This window comes from Echinops telfairi, unplaced genomic scaffold (genome assembly GCF_000313985.2).
Source record: "Echinops telfairi isolate 266 unplaced genomic scaffold, ASM31398v2 ScPeMD7_5;HRSCAF=22, whole genome shotgun sequence".
Taxonomy (NCBI): domain Eukaryota; kingdom Metazoa; phylum Chordata; class Mammalia; order Afrosoricida; family Tenrecidae; genus Echinops; species Echinops telfairi.
Genome location: NW_022103901.1, coordinates 12,466,463 through 12,481,812, shown reverse-complemented (window position 1 = coordinate 12,481,812; position 15,350 = coordinate 12,466,463). Strand labels below are relative to the sequence as shown.

Below are 15,350 nucleotides of genomic sequence, written 5' to 3'. Positions count from 1 at the left end.
CGATCTAATCTTCCCCAAACACAGTTCTGATGCATCGGGAACAACCGTGGGGCGTCGCTTGTTTGCCAAAAAATAAAGCCTAAACTTCTTAGCTCATGTTCAAAAGTCCTATACGATCTGGTTTTCCAACTTGACTTTTTTTTGGCTCAGCCTCATTTAAGAACACTCAGTGCTCCCCCCAAATTCACCACGGTCAGTTCTCCACCGGGCCCCTCCTGGGCACTGAAGTCACAGAGATGACTCCAACTGCTTGCTCCAGTGGCAAGAGAGCAGGGCAAACAATTCCCGGAGGACCCACTCGGTGACCAGATGAAAGGCACGGCAAGTCCTCAAGCCCCGCCCTGTCCCCCCACTCTTTGAGAGCATGCACCCCTGAGGCCAACCCTATGCTTTCTTATGGCTGGCTGTTTCTTCAAGCTGTTGTCCCATTCTCTTCACCACCCCAACACCCAGGTCGTAGTGCCTTTCCTTTGAGATCTCTTCCCTGATTCCCAGATAAGGATCCCTGTCCCACCTGAGTCTGCCCTTAGATCAGCGGTTCTCAACCTGTGGGTCGAGACCCACAGCCCTCCCCTTAATTGGAGGTTGGATACACCTCCTAATTCTTGTATCGTTACCCTGATTTTGCTGCTTGCATTTACACGTGCCTCCCCCTCTTGACTCTGAGCTCCTGAGAGAAGGGAATCGGTGAAGCTTGTTCTCAGTGGAACACCCAGCTCCAAGGCCGAGCTGGCCCATGGTCACTCACGGCCATGGAGTCCTTGTCAACGCACAGCGATGCTGCTGACATATGGTTACATGTGGACTGCTAACCTTGTGGCCATAAGTTCAAACCCACCAGCCACTCCTTGGGGCATTCTGCTTTCATAGAAAGCCCCAGTCTTAGAGACTCACTAGGACAGTTCCATCCTGTCCTATAGGGTCCCTGTGATGATTTGAGGTAATGATTCCATAAACAAGAGAAAGGGAGGGAGGGATGAGGGAGCCAGTCATCAGGAACCCCACTATGGTCTTCGGTGATTGAACAAAGTGTGACTCTCACCCTCGCTCCCCTGAGCGCTGCCCCCTGGCCAACTGTCCCTGACTTGATTCCCCACAGGATGTATCCACCCCTCCCTCAAAGATGAAGTCTGGCTATGTCCATTTTCCCCACTTGACTTTGAACTCCTCTAGGGCAAGGATGGTGTCTGACACACACATGCCCCCAAACAGTACGAAAATATGAAGTTCATCGTTGAACTTATGAACGAATGACCAACTCCTTGTAAGTAGGAAAGTCTCTTTTGTGGGGGGAGGTCAGATGCACAGGCATTCCCCCACTGAGGGCAATCAGTTGCCAGACTGCTGTCTCATCCAACCACGGGTGGGCCTGCTCCCTGCCTCTGGGAACAATGGACAGGCTCCTGTAGGCGGAGTTTTCACCCTACTGATAATGTTCCTATAGAGACCACCCCCTAGACCACCCTCTCATTGCTGTGTAACCTATAGTGCATCCCCTTCCTGTGATGTATGTCTCTACCTGTAATTAGTGGGCTGGTTTGCCCCCAAAAGGTATATAGGTGTGAGTCAGCAAGAGAGATCTCTCCCTGACTCTGAGCTCCTTGCTGCTCACTCCCTGGTCACTCCCCTCTCCCTTGTTCCCTTCCCCTCCTTCCCTTCCCCCTCTCTCCGTGTGGACCACCAAGCTGGGCTGAGGTGAGCAATGCTATCCTGTAATGTGTCTGACTGTATTATTGTATTATCTCTCATGCTCTCGATGACTTTAATATAATGCTTATATATCTCAACCGTACAATTGTGCATTACTGAACCCAGAAGTAGTATTACTGAATCCGAGTAGTTCTAATAGTGGTAGCAGCGGGTGGGGGCTGGCCCCCCACCTCCCCCAGCATCAATTTTTTAATTTAATACTACACTCTTTCCTTTCGTGTGGATGAGCTCTCACAAATTCCCTTCATCTCAGCCCACGAGGGCATGGGCCCCTAGTGTCAAGCCGGTGCTCAGAGTGAGATTTGGGGGTCTCTAAAGCGTTTGTCCACCACTTGTCAGCTAGTGTGTACTGCAGTGGGCTTGTGTGTTGCTGAGGTCCTGGAAGCTACCTCACTGGTATTTCAGATGTCAGCAGGGGTCACCCAACGTGAGCCGGTTTCAGGAGACACTGGCCCTAGAGAAGGGTATGGTACTTGGTTAGAGAGGGGTGGGGGTGGGGGTACCTTAGAGACGGATTGACAGCAGTAGCTGCAACAACGGAATGGTTGTGAGGGCGTCGCAGGGCCTGGCAGTGTTGGGTTCGGTTGGGCCTAAGGCCGCTTATGGGTCAGAACCGACTCCACGGAACCAGCCACAAAGGAGCCCTGGAGACTCAGTGGTTGGCTGTGGTGCAAACGGCGGCGTTGCAGTCTGGGAAACCCAGGGCAGCCATTCGACGCTGTCCCACGGGGTCGCTATCAGCCGGAAGCCGCCTGACGGCAGTGCGTGTTAGTTTGATGCACTTGAGGGACAAAGCAGGGGCGGGTGGGCAGTGCGTGTGCGTGTGCGCAGGTGGAAGCACCTGTGCGAACCGGAAGATTAATGAAACGGGCCCCCTTCGCCCCTCCCACCCCCAGGCCTCACAAGACCTCGCCACTGTACATTCCAGAGCCCAGCGTCCTCCTCCGCCCGGCGGCCTTCGGCGTGACCATGGCCCGGTCTCCCCGCGAAGACCTCGGTGTGGAGCCCCACCTGGAAAACGGCGCCTCTGGCTCCTCTCAGGAAGCGACGCCTCCTCCTACGAGTCTGCCCACCGGCCGCTCGGAACCCAACTCGCGCTAGGACCTAGCCCGGTCTGCGTCGCCACTCGGCTGGGGTTGCCCCGGAGCCGAGGGCGTGGTCTCGCTCCCGCGAGATTCGGGAAGTGGGCGGGACCGGAAGTCAGGCCAGTCTCGCGAGGCCACGGCGACTTCACCCCTTGTGGAGGTCGTTCGAGTCACTTGCTCGCCGCCAGCTCCTTTGCTCCCCGGCCGGTGCCCCTCCTGCCCAGCCATGCTCTCCGTCCTCGCCCGGCCGGCGGCCGCTGCTCTCCGCCGCAGCTTCAGCACCTCGGCCCAGGTAGGCTCGACCAGGGGCGGCCCGTGCACCGAGGCCCCGGGCCCCGGGCGTGCTTGGGCTCCGAGCAGCCTGGCCCCCGGGGCCAGCCGACACCGCATGGGTGCCCGCTACTGGCCGGATGCTGCCTGTGGCTCCGGGGGTCGGTCCTGGCACCGGGCTGGAAGTGCAGGGTGAAAAGCCCAGGAGGCGGGGAGGCAGTTAGCCTCCCGGGCTCCCCGAGGCTCTTGCACGGCTTCAAGGTTGAGAAGCCCAGCTTGAGGACCGAAAGCAATTTGCAGATTAGTGTAGACCCCCACCGTGCATCGATGGGACCACGCTAACACTAATTGCAGCATTCGTATGAGTTGTGTGCAAATCAAGGAAAAGCGTATCAGGAACTCCGTAATACGATCGAATCGAAAGGTTCGTGGTTGGGGACGTCCCCCCAAGGTTACACAGCCGTTTGGCCGGAATTACAGGCTTCCAACTCAGCCCTCCCGCCCCTTGTCAGTGGCATTTGAATCAGGAGCACTTCCCTGTAGGAAGACGACTCGGCTTCCTCTTTAAAGGGCACAAGATCCATTCTGCAGGCTCCTTCCTCCCGTGGTCGGCCTGGGCCCAACCGCGAGGTGCTGTGAAAGTGCATGACTCGGCCTAGGAGGACCGTTTGAGCCTGTGCTATTTTTAGCCATCTTGTAGGACAGCGGTTCTCAAACTTGGTGGATGTCAGCATCGCCTGGAAGCAAAGGAAAAGGAGGCTCAGTGTAGTGGGACAGGATTTTTTACCAGGTTTACCAGATGTGCAGAGGAATTTGAACACAGGCCTCGGGAAATAGCCATAATGCCTGTGCCCCAGAGGGAGGTGGTAACTGAAGGGGATTCTACACTTATGTAGCCTCACCCTGCCCTTGAACCGCACCAGGTCCTTGCTTGCCAACAAGTGTGTTCCGGGAGATCATGAGATGAGTGGAAAGTGGTCTTTAAGGTGGGTCAGGGAATTTATGGCAGCTATATCCCTCCCCCCCAAAAAAAACAACCCCACCAAACTCAGTGATCCTATAGGACAGGGTTGACTGTGAGTTTCTGAGCCTATGACTCTTTAATGGAGTAGAAAGCCCCATCTTTTCTCCCCAGGGCAGCTGGTGGCTTTGAACTGCTGACCTTGTGGTTCTTAGGTCCAACTCGTAACCACTACAGGCACAAGGACTGGTGGAGGTAATGATGAATGCTGATCAAAGAGGAGAGTTGGTTGAGTTTCTCTCGGGTCTCCTTTGGGAGAAAGCTGAGGCTTTCTACTCCTGTGAAGATTGACGGTGTCAGAAGCCCACGGGGGCAGTTCTTCTCTGTTCCACAGTGTTGCTGTGAATGAAAACTGACTCGAGAGCGAAAGCATCCCTGGTAGCACTGCAGTGGTTCAAACCCCCCCCCCCCCCATCTGCTTTGTGGGAGAGGGTTGAGGCTGTTGTGCTCACATTAATGATTTGCCACCTCAGAAACTCTGTATAGAGTTTGAGTCGTGATCTATTCGTTGAGTTCGTTATTGAGCCGGGGACCAGGAGCTCATTGTGGTGGCACAGTGGGGTGAGTATGTGTTCACCACAAGGCCAGAGGTGCACAGGAGAGAAGGCTGAGGCCCTCTGCCCCCATGAAGAATTCCAGTCTGGCAAACCCAAAGGAGCGGGTGCTACCCTGCCCTGTAGAGTTGCCGGGAGTCAGAATCCACTTGACGGCAGTGAGTGAGCACTGGGAATTCATCAGTGAACAAAATCCCCAGCCCTCGTGGCATTTACTGTGTGTTTCAGTATATTTCATTATTGTCTGTCTGCTCGGGAGATGGACTCACGAAAGCTGTAAGCACCAGAGATAAAAGGCCAGGAAGAGGGTTAAGTTGCTTGGGAGTTGACTTTGAAACCACCCAGAAGATGACCCTTGAGTGAGCCCCAAAGGGAACAAAGGTCAGATCGTATAGGAAGAGGATTCCAGGCCAGAAGGTTGGGAGCAGGGAGGAGGCAAGTGTAGCTTGAGAGGGGGCAGTAGGGTCCACAGGCAGGGCAGGCCCTGTAAGGACCTTAGCTTTTTCTGGGAGGTTGGAAGCTAGTTTGTGCAGAGAAACAGCTTGATCTTTTATCTGTTTTAACAAAATCAAAGTTGGGGAGAAAGATGGGTTTGGAGTTGATTGTAATAATCCAGGTGATCCCTGTAGAAGTAGTCAGAAGTGTGAAGTTAGATTGTTTGAAGGGTGGGGCCAAGAAGATTCTCCAGCGGGTCATTGGGTGAGAGACAGCAACAGTTGTAGCTGACATTATGGATTTAGGCCTGGGAGGGGCCCTTTGCTGAGCCGGGTGAGATTGGTGGGCAAGCACACACTGGGAAAGGGTGCCAAGAGCCTGGTTCGGGAGAAGATGAGTTTCTAATGTTGGGGGACAGGTGGGGATGTTGAGAAGAAAGGCAAACTTGAGCCCAAGGGTTCATTGGTCTCAGAGCAGCACACATGTTTTAAGCACACACACCCAACTTGGGCTTCCCTACATAGTTGAGATGTCAGAACCAAATGTGGGGGGTAAACCAGCCCCCCACAACTAGCCACGGTTCGGTGGGCTCAATCAAACGGTTAGGATATATAAAGATTATAGTAAAGTCATAGAGGTTAGGAGAGTAAATGAAGAAGTCAGACACATTTCAGGTAGCGTGCTCACCTCAGCTCCTCTTGGTGGTCCACATGGAGAGGTGGGAGACCAGAGGGCAGGAGAGAGCATGAGGTTTTATTTCTAACCAAACTACCATCTTGAATTTGGCATATATTTGAGGAAGACAACTTGAGAAGACATCTTTCTGTATCCCAGAATTTCCCCCTTTTGTTTTATATATTATATTTTATGGGGGAAGCCAGCCCCTCACACTATCACGGGCTCAGTAAGTGCAATTGTACGTTAAAATATATATAAAGATTATAGTAAAGTCATAGAGAATCATAGAGATGGGATAGGGTAAAATAAAGGAGTCAGACACATGGTAGCATGCATGCTCACCTCAGCCCTTCTTGGTGGTCCACTTGGGGATGTGGGAGGAGAGGAGGGCAGGAGAGAGTGATTTATTTCTAACCTTATATATCTTTGGGGGTGTGCAAGCCCCCTGATTGCAGGTAAAGACATTAGTCGCAGGAAGGGGTTGTACTATAGGTAATACAGTTATGGGAGGGGGACAATCTAGGGGTGTACATGCTATAGGAAGGGGGGGATGAGGGGGTACACGTGTGACAAGATGGCTGGACCCCAAATTCAATATGGCAGCCTAACCTTGGTCACTCTTGAGTGGGTTTGACCTCCTGAGCTCTCCTTCAGGAGAAACAGTCTACTATCTTTATCTGAAGGGAGTGGGCCCTACTTAGAGGGGGACAGACAGACTATGTAGTCTGATTGCTCTACTAGTTGACTGAAAACCCTTAGGGAGAATCACTGTTGACCTCCAAGTGTATAGTCATTTACCATGTGTAGCAAGCAGCTAGGTTTGACGTATATTTGGGGGAGACAACTTGAGAGATCTTTCTGTATCCCACAAAATTCAAAAGAGCTACAGGGGCTACATGGTTATTTGCTATACATTGAAAGCTGCCAAGTCATATTTAATGACAAAATTAATGTAGCCAAACTAAAAACTCAGGCTATGGTAAGCATTTTGAATCCAGGCTCGGGGGATAAAGCCCCCCTATGTCCATCCACTGTTGGAGGAAGGCATGAGGGGTTGGATGCCGCTGCAGGAAGAGATGGAGCAAATAGGAATGTCTGCTTCTATAGAAAGACAGAATCAATCATGCGCTCACTTTAAGGCAGCACAGCTTTAAGGGGAGAATCTGTGGGAAAGATAGTTAATGCAGGAAAATATACTTGGACTTTATCTCTAACTTTCCAAAGTTGTGGCTTTCCTACTGTGGAATACCAGCTTTCCAGATTCCCTCTGTACTAGTCAGGGAATGAGTCTCAGTAATATTTCCCTCAGTGTTAGTATCGCACATTTCCCCTTTCTGTGTTATGTTTAAAATTTAAAGCATCATAGAAGCAACATGGTCTCTTCATTTCTCTTAGCTTCCTATAGAAGCAGCACAAGACTGCAAGCACCAAAATTATGATAAACAGCACAGTCAGACTAGAACTTAAGCTATGTGAAATACTTTAAACCCAAGCATGCGGGTCCAAACTTTATATGCTGTCCACCAATTGAGTCAGAGCCAGGCATGCAAGCCCCATCTACATCATAAGAAGAGGTTGTAGCATAGGCAATACAAGCAATAGGAAAGGGAGGGAGTAGGTACATATGTGGCAAGATGGGCGGGCCCTAGACTCAATATAGTAGCCTAACCTGAGTCATCCTTGAGTGGTCCCAACCTTGCCTTCGGACTCTCCTTCAAGGGAACAGTCACACTGTCCTCAGGAGGGAGTGGACCCCACTTAGGGAGAGTCAGACTACAGTCTGGTTACTCTAGATGGCTGATACCTTAAGAAGAATAACCTCTGACCTACTTTCTTGGACCTCCTAGTGTACAGTCATTTACATGCGTCTTGGGTTTGGCATATATTTGGGGGAGACAGCTTGGGAGAAATCTCTCTGTGGCCCACTGATCTGAGAGCGCAGGTGTGACTATCTGACCAGTTTTTTTTAAACAGTTGCAAAGGAGTGGGCCTCTGGAAGCTTGACTCAACTCCGCGAAGACCAGAGAGCTCCCGAGTCGCAGAGCACTGCAAACCTCCTCATCAAGACACACTGGCGCTGTGTATTTACAAACGGTGCTGTTGCATTTCTGCCCCTCCCAACGCCTCCTCGAGGACCAGGCAGGACTGTGTGGCTAGTGTTTGCTTTCTTATTTGTCCGAAACGGAAGCTCGCCCTTGGATGGTTTTACCCTGTCTTGTAGGGTTGCCATGCAGGCCAGTTAAAGCACCTGAGCATAAGGAGCTTCGGGATTTTGAGCCAAGGGAATGGAATGATTGAAACTCTGGGTGGCTTATTAATTTTTTAGGAGAGCTGGTCTGGAGGTGGGGCCTGAGGGGAGGCAGCCCCCCAGGTTACGGGTAGCCACATACGTTACAGGTTGGGGTTGTACCATAGGCAACACAGCAACGGGAAGGAGAACGACCTAGGGGGTGTACATGAACTAGGAAGATGAGGGATTAGGGGTACACTTGTGACAAGATGGGCGGATCCTAGATTCATAATGGCAGCCTAACCTATGTTGTCATTGAGCTGGTTTGACCACTTATCTGGGCTCTCCATGGAAATAATTAGTATGCTTATCAGTAGGGTGTGAGCCCCACCTAGGTGGACAGGCAGCCTGGTTGCTCTGGGTGGCTGATGATGCCTTCAGGATGTGTTGCAAGCAGTGCCCTAGGTCTGACATATTTTGGGGGAGACAAACTGGGGGAAAGCCTTTTGGTATCCCACAGCTGATGGATAGATGGATAAACAAAAAAATCGATCCAATGGAATAGGCTTCCACAGGGAAAAAGGTGTAGTAGTGGTGCATGCTGCCCCTTGGATACACCCGAGGACCTTGTGCCCATTGAAAGAAGCCAGGCACAAAGTGCACACGTTGTGTGTGTTGTGTGAGTCTCTTGCTTTGAAATGTCCTGGATGGGAAATTCTATAGACAAAGATGGGTGCTTGCCAGAGGTTATGGGGAACGCCTGCTCACAAGCCCGGGTTTCTTTTGGGGTGGTGGACATGTTCTAAAATTTGGGTGCTGGTGGTTGTACTACTCTGAGTATACTGAAGGCTGTTCAGTTGCACGCTGCATGGGAAAGCTATGGTTGTGAAGGGTATAAGTGAAAAAGGACCCCCATTTGTGACTAGTTGTTAGATGAACTTAGTTCTGTGAAGAGGTTTCTGCAAATCACGTCTTTCTGACCAACGGTGGTGTGCAGTCTCTAGATTCAGTGGGCACATACTCCAGTCGACTACCTAGCCGTCCCCAAGTGTGACTTGTTCCTCTTGAATCACATGGGGGACAGTACAGTGGTCTGGGAGGCCTGGGCCCCCGGGGCCTCTGGTTCTGATTCAGACCGCTGTTTGAACTAAGTGGTGCAGGATTAGGATCCCGTCTGCCTCACCTGGTAGGACTTGGAGTTCCTATGGGACATGGGGTCTGGTTCAGTCCAAGGAGCCTTTTCAGAGCACAGTCCCTCTTCCACCCCATGTGTTCCTAATCCTGCCTAAGGCTCCCGCCAAGATGGAGCTGCCTCATCAGACCCACACAGTGGCCTCTTGTCCCCCTCTGCTCTTTTGCACACAGTACTTCTAGCTCATGTGGCTGTGTGTGTGTGTCTGTGTGTGGGGTTCTTTGGCCCCCTCACAACCAATAGGGACCCCCATTTGTGACTGAAGCCCCAGTCACAAAGAGCTGGCCTCATAAATGTTTGCTGACAGTTTCCCAGCTGCAGGTTGAAGGTAAGATTCCAGCTGTCTGGCTAAGACTTCTTTATCTTTTTCGACCCCCAGCTATTAGGAGATCTCTAGATATAACTTCCCTGTTTTCCTGAGGGAAACATCTAAACTTTGGGAATGACTGGACCTTTGGCATGGTGAAGAAAGAAAGTGATTGTAGCTTCCTGTGGCCCCGCTGTAGTCAAAGGACTTCGAAGTGGCATTTTTTCCAGGGGGCACCAGGGTCAGGTGGCACAGCATCAGCAGTGCCACAAAGGCAGTGTTCTTTCTACAGCTTATTTGGGTGTGTTGCGACTAGGTTCTTAAAACCTCTGAGCGACCCTACAGGGCAGAACTGAGCTTATTTATTTGCTGCCATAAAATTCAGTTGTTTGAATATATTAAAGAGAGTTGTGCCTGAGACTAAAATCTATATGAAAGCAGACAGTCCCATCTTTCCCTCTTAGAGAAGCTAGTGAGCTTGAATCACCCAGTCTGCAGTTGGCGCCCACTGCTTAACCTTCCGTGCCATTGAGGCTCCCTCAGTAAATACATGTGATTGGTCTCCCTCCCTGCCTGCCCTGAGGAAAGGGGAGATCACTAGCCTGTGGACTAGGGGAGCCTGCACACATTCATCGTCACCACTCTGAGACCAGAAGAACTAGATAGTGCCCGGCTGCTAGTGCCAACTGCTCTGAAAGGGAGGGGACTGCCTTAGAACATCCTGGATAGAGTGGAGAAAAGTATGGATCAAACAGAACCCCAAATCATAAGAGACCCCAGGCTTTCTGGTCTGATGGGACCCCCAAGACTATGTCCCTTAGTCTTCAGACCCTTCAGGTCTGAAACAGCACTCACCCCCTTGTTAGAATAATTAGCCATTTGCTTTCAAAGGGGCACCATTTCCCCCAGGACAGCTCAGAGGCTGCAGAAAGGAGGAGGAATGAAAAACGAGAAACAGTGGGGGATAAGTGAAGGTACATGGGATTGCAGTGAATGAGTTGATCAAAAAGTTGATGCGCGTGAAACCAGTGATCCACTCTATAAACCTTCCTCCACAATAGTGTTCCAATCGTTTTGTTAGTGGAGTTTCCCCACGAGCTTCTTGGAGCCCCCTCCTGCTTGCATGAAACCATGTGACTGCTTCAATGCTGACACTGTCTGCTCCTCGCCTCTTTGTAGAACCACGCTAAAGTAGCCGTGCTGGGCGCTTCTGGAGGAATCGGGCAGCCCCTCTCACTTCTCCTGAAGAACAGCCCCCTGGTGAGCCGCCTGACCCTCTATGATATTGCTCATACCCCTGGAGTAGCCGCCGACCTGAGCCACATCGAGACCAGAGCCCATGTGAAAGGTACGTGGGGTGCCAGGCTCCAGGAACACAGGGTCCAAACTTAGGGGCCTACTGCCCTGACCTGCCTCTTTTTTTTTTGGCCAGGGAGGTGGGGGGTGTGGGGCAGAATTAGCACAGACCCCTCCCCCCCAGTAATTTAAACACTTGTACAGCAGCCCATAATCCAGGATAAAAGTATAGGTTTCTGCTTCTGGAGCCCCACTCGATTTTTTCAATGTCATTGCCCCTGCCCCCCGGGGCGAGGCAGTATCCCCCCACTTTGGGAATTGGTGCTTTAGAGGAAGCATCTAAAGCAGTGGTTCTCCACCTTCCTCCTTCCATGCAGTTCCTCACGAACAGGTTGAGAACCTGTGATCTAAAGTGTAATTAGATGTATAGAGATGGGACTTCCTGTTTGTGTTAGAATGATATTTTACAAATTACTCCATCTTTTATTCTAAATCGAAAAGTATTGGGTGGATGAAAGATGTTTGTGCAAGATATGACAAAATAATAATATATAAATTATTAAGGGTTCGTGGGGGAGCGGGGAGGGAGGGGAAGAAATGAGGAGCTGATGCCAGAGGCTTAAGTGGAGAGCACATGTTTTGAGAAGGATGAGGGCAATGAATGTACAGATGCGCTTTACACAATTGATGTATGGATGGATTGTGATAAGAGTTGTATGAGCCCCTAATAAAATGATTGAAAAAGAAAGATGTTTACTTGTGTTTAATGGACTATGCAAAGGCAGCAGGCTGTGTGGACCCTCACAAACTGGATAAGCTGGAGAAGACGGCATTCCGCGGTGCTTCATTTTGCTCATGCAGAACCCCTGCTCGGCTCAAAAGGCGGTGATGCAAGCAACTCAGGAGCGCTGCGTGGTTTAAAATCGGGGGCGCCGTGTTCCGCGGCAGTCCCCTCTCACCATGCGTAGTCTATATGCAGAACAGAGAAGCTGGGTGATGACCGGAAGGAGAATGTGGCATTGGGATGGAGGAAGGCCTTATTAACAGCCCACAGTATACAGATGACAGCCTCCTTTGCTGACAGTGAGGGGGACTTCAAGCACGTGCTGATGAAAATCAAGGATTGCAGCCATCAGTGTGGGTTACAGCTCATTGTGAAAATAAAAGTCCTCACGACTGGCCCAGTGGAGAAAAGGTTGGAGTTGTCCGGGATTTCGTCTTGGCGGGAATGCACAATCAATACTCAGGGCAGCAGCGATCAGGAGATCTGACGCGGTACCGAATTGGGTAAATCTGTTGCACAAGACCTCTTTACAGGGTTGAGAAATAAAGAGGTTACTCTGAGCACTGAGGTGTGCCAGGTGACCAGCCCCTAACACATCATCACGGTCCGGTAGGCGCAATTGTACAGCGATAAGTAAAGATTATAGTAAGGTCATAGAGAGCATGAGAGATAGAAGAGAGATAGAAATAATGCAGCCAGACACATTTCATAGTAGCAAGCTCACCTCAGCCTCACTTGGTGGTCCATGTGGGGAGAGATATTTATTGCTAACCAAGGCTTTTATATTCTCTGGGATGTGCAAGCCCCCTAATTACAGGTGAAGACATACATCACAGGAAAGGGTTGTGCTATAGATAATACAGTAATGAGAGGGGGGTGATCTAGGGGTATCCACGTAATAGAAAGGGGAGGTAATGGGGGTATACATGTGACAAGATAGGAGGAGCCTAGATTCAGTCAGGATGGCAGCCTAACTTTGGATGTCACTGAGCAGGTTTGACCTGTTCTCTGGATCACTATAGAAACCATTATCAGTAGGGTGTAAACCCCACCTACAGGGACCAAGCTAATGGTTGCAAGCCTTTAGGGAGAAGTAGCCCGTTGTCCTTAACAGCAGGGAGTGGGCCCTACTTGTGGTGGGACCAGACAGTAGTCTGGCAACTGACTGCCGTCAGGGAGGTAACGTGACAATCATTTACCATTAGCTGCCAGCAGTGTCTGAAGTCTAACATATATTTGGGGGAGACCTTTCTGTTTCCCACAAAGGTGTGCATGACCCAAGCCATGGTACTTTTAACTGCCTCATAAACATAGGAAAGTGAGGATACTGAATAAGGATGATCATCGAATGATGGTGCCGGCCAAGAATGTTGAAAGTGCATGGACTGCCAAAGGAACGAACCGCTCTGTCTTGGATGAAGTCCAACCAGGATGCTCCTTAGAGACAAGGGTGGTGAGACATGGACTCGCGTACTTTGGCCATGTCCGGAGAGAGCGGTCCCTGGAGAAGGACATCTGCCTGGTCAAGTAGAGTGGAAGGCCCTGGACAAGTTGGACTGGCACTGGCAGCCACCGTGGGCTCAAGCAGAACAACCGTGGGGACGGCGCGGCCCGGGCAGGGTGGCCGTGGGTCAGCACCGACAGCACGCGCCTCGGGAGGGGAGCTGGTCAGAGCCTGCTGTAAGGGTTTGGGACTGTTCAGAAACGCTGTTCCCTGGCACGGTACAGCCCTCGGCCCCAGGTCCCTTCTGCCTGCCTCTCCAGGCACGGCCTTCTTAGGGAAATGGTCCCACCCACAGCACAGCCGTGACAGCACTGGTGGGTGTGCCAGAGACCATCCGCAAGGCACTTCTCCCCACGTCACCAAATGCCAAGAGCCCAAAATCGGAATGGCGGAAAACACCTTGGTCAGCTCTCTTCGGCTGGAGCCCGAGACGATGAGTACTTTAAAGGTCTTAAAGAAAGCCCCCATTGCTGTCCAGAGGCAGCTGCTGGTGTCCTCCTCCCCCAGCAGCGTGTGAGAAGGCCGTTTGATGGGTGAGAGACGCCTGGTGCCCGTCAGGCTGGACAGCTGCATTTCTGAAAGCCTCCTGAGTGGAGACGGCGGTCAGGGTCAATGTAGATTGTAGACAGTGGAGCAAATGTCCCAGGATCCTTTGGGAATAGCGGCTTCCTCCTGAGGTGATAGAAGTAGATGCGAGAGACGCTTATTTAGAGGCTGTTTCTCAGCCCAGGGCTCCTTCCTACATGGGCCCCCGAGCTGCTGTCGTAGGTAGTGCTCTTGTTAGACTGAGAGGGCAGTGCAGTAAACCAGAGGCTGAGAAGGGCTCTCGGGATAAAGCCAAGCACTGGCTCGCTTCAGCTTCGGGGAACCCAGAGTCTGCGTGAGGGGAGGGCAGGGGCAGGGACGTTCCAAGTGTGTCAGGCCCCCCGGGCGCCACCGTCCGCAGACGCACCTCAAGGCGTCCCCAGGGCCGCGGTTGGCCTTGAGCCTGGGTGGGGCCAGTCCTCCACAGACGTGGGCCTCAAGCTTCCGGAAGGGGCGGTTGCTCGAATGGCCTGCTTCTTCTTAGGGTACCTCGGACCCGAGCAGCTGCCCGACTGCTTGAAAGGCTGCGACGTGGTGGTCATCCCAGCAGGAGTCCCAAGAAAACCAGGTGTGTGTTTGTCGAAATCTTGCCCAATGTCTGTCACAGCCTGTCAGGTCTGACCTCTGCCACAGACCATGCCCCAGCCGCAGAGCGTGTGAGAAGGCAGCCCTCTTGACTGGCCTGGCACTTCCAGGCCCCACGGGCCGCTGTGCATTCCCCGTGGTGCCCCTCGCCCTCCTCCTGCCAGGATGCCCCACTCCCTTCCCTGGGAACTCTTCCTGAGGGTCTTGAGTCCCGTAGCACCCCCTCGGAAGCCCGCCGGGCAAGTTGTGACTGCCTCGATTGGGACCCTTTGCAGGCATGACGCGGGACGACCTGTTCAACACCAACGCCACGATCGTGGCCACCCTGGCGGCCGCCTGTGCCCAACATTGCCCCGAAGCCATGATCTGCATCATCGCCAATCCGGTAAGGGCTGCCACCCTTGTCTCCTCCAGGCAGACGGCTGCCACTGGCTCCCGGGCGTGCGTCAGTGAGCCGACATGTGATCGACTCTCTTGGGACTGCTTAGACCAGGAGGCTGACCAGCCAGTGCCTGGTCCCGTCTCGTTCTCGTCTGACCCAGAGTCAGCCGTGCAAGACCACCAGCCGCTCCACAGCAGGAGAGTGGGACTTTCTGCTCCTGGGAAGAGTTGGTCTCACAGGGGCAGTCGTGTCCTGCCCTGTGGGGTCCTGGGAGTCGGCCTCAGCCTGGTGGCAGTGAGTGTGTGTGGTGTACTTGTTAACTTTCAGGCTTCACCACACGAGGCCCCTGGTGGTGCAGACGGTCACGTGCTGGGCTGACAGCCAAAAGGCAGCCAGAGACACTCGGGAATGTGACCCGCTGACCCACCTCCTGGACAGCCTTGGGGAGCAGTTGCACTCTGAACACGTGGGGTCCCCGGGAGCTGGCAGTGACTGGGCACTGGCAGCAAGCAGCAACCTTCACGGCCCCCTCACGTGGCCACACTGCTGCCCCTGTTTTACAAACAGACACCAGCGCCCAGGCCCTTCCAGGGACTTGCCCCGTGCTGCTACACGGGTGGAGCCGACCTTTGCCCCTCGGTTTTCTGAGCTGTTAGTCTCTGCTTTCCTGTCTTTAGCGGCCATGGTGGCACCGCGAGCTACGCATTGAGCTGCTGCCCACGGGGTCAGCTG

At 52.5% G+C, this 15,350-nt stretch overlaps 2 protein-coding genes across 4 annotated transcripts in view; one reads left to right on the top strand and one right to left on the bottom strand.

The window, feature by feature from the left end:
- STYXL1 (serine/threonine/tyrosine interacting like 1) overlaps nucleotides 1–2,848 on the bottom strand; it is a 45,159-nt gene extending 42,311 nt beyond the window's left edge. For 2 of the 3 annotated variants that reach the window (XM_045283996.1, XM_045283995.1), the window contains exon 1: nucleotides 2,722–2,848. The gene's annotated coding sequence lies outside the window, so the exon portion shown is untranslated. Of the gene's footprint in view, nucleotides 1–2,213; nucleotides 2,298–2,721 lie in introns of those variants that run through there. The other variant, XM_045283997.1, reaches the window with a different exon arrangement.
- Nucleotides 2,849–2,933: 85 nt separating this feature from the next.
- MDH2 (malate dehydrogenase 2) overlaps nucleotides 2,934–15,350 on the top strand; it is an 18,016-nt gene continuing 5,599 nt past the window's right edge. Inside the window, exons 1-4 of the mRNA XM_045284674.1 lie at nucleotides 2,934–3,087; nucleotides 10,662–10,830; nucleotides 14,136–14,219; nucleotides 14,512–14,831. Of these exons, the coding sequence (XP_045140609.1) occupies nucleotides 3,022–3,087; nucleotides 10,662–10,830; nucleotides 14,136–14,219; nucleotides 14,512–14,831 (639 nt within the window). The 5' untranslated portion in view covers nucleotides 2,934–3,021. The remainder of the gene's footprint in view (nucleotides 3,088–10,661; nucleotides 10,831–14,135; nucleotides 14,220–14,511; nucleotides 14,832–15,350) is intronic.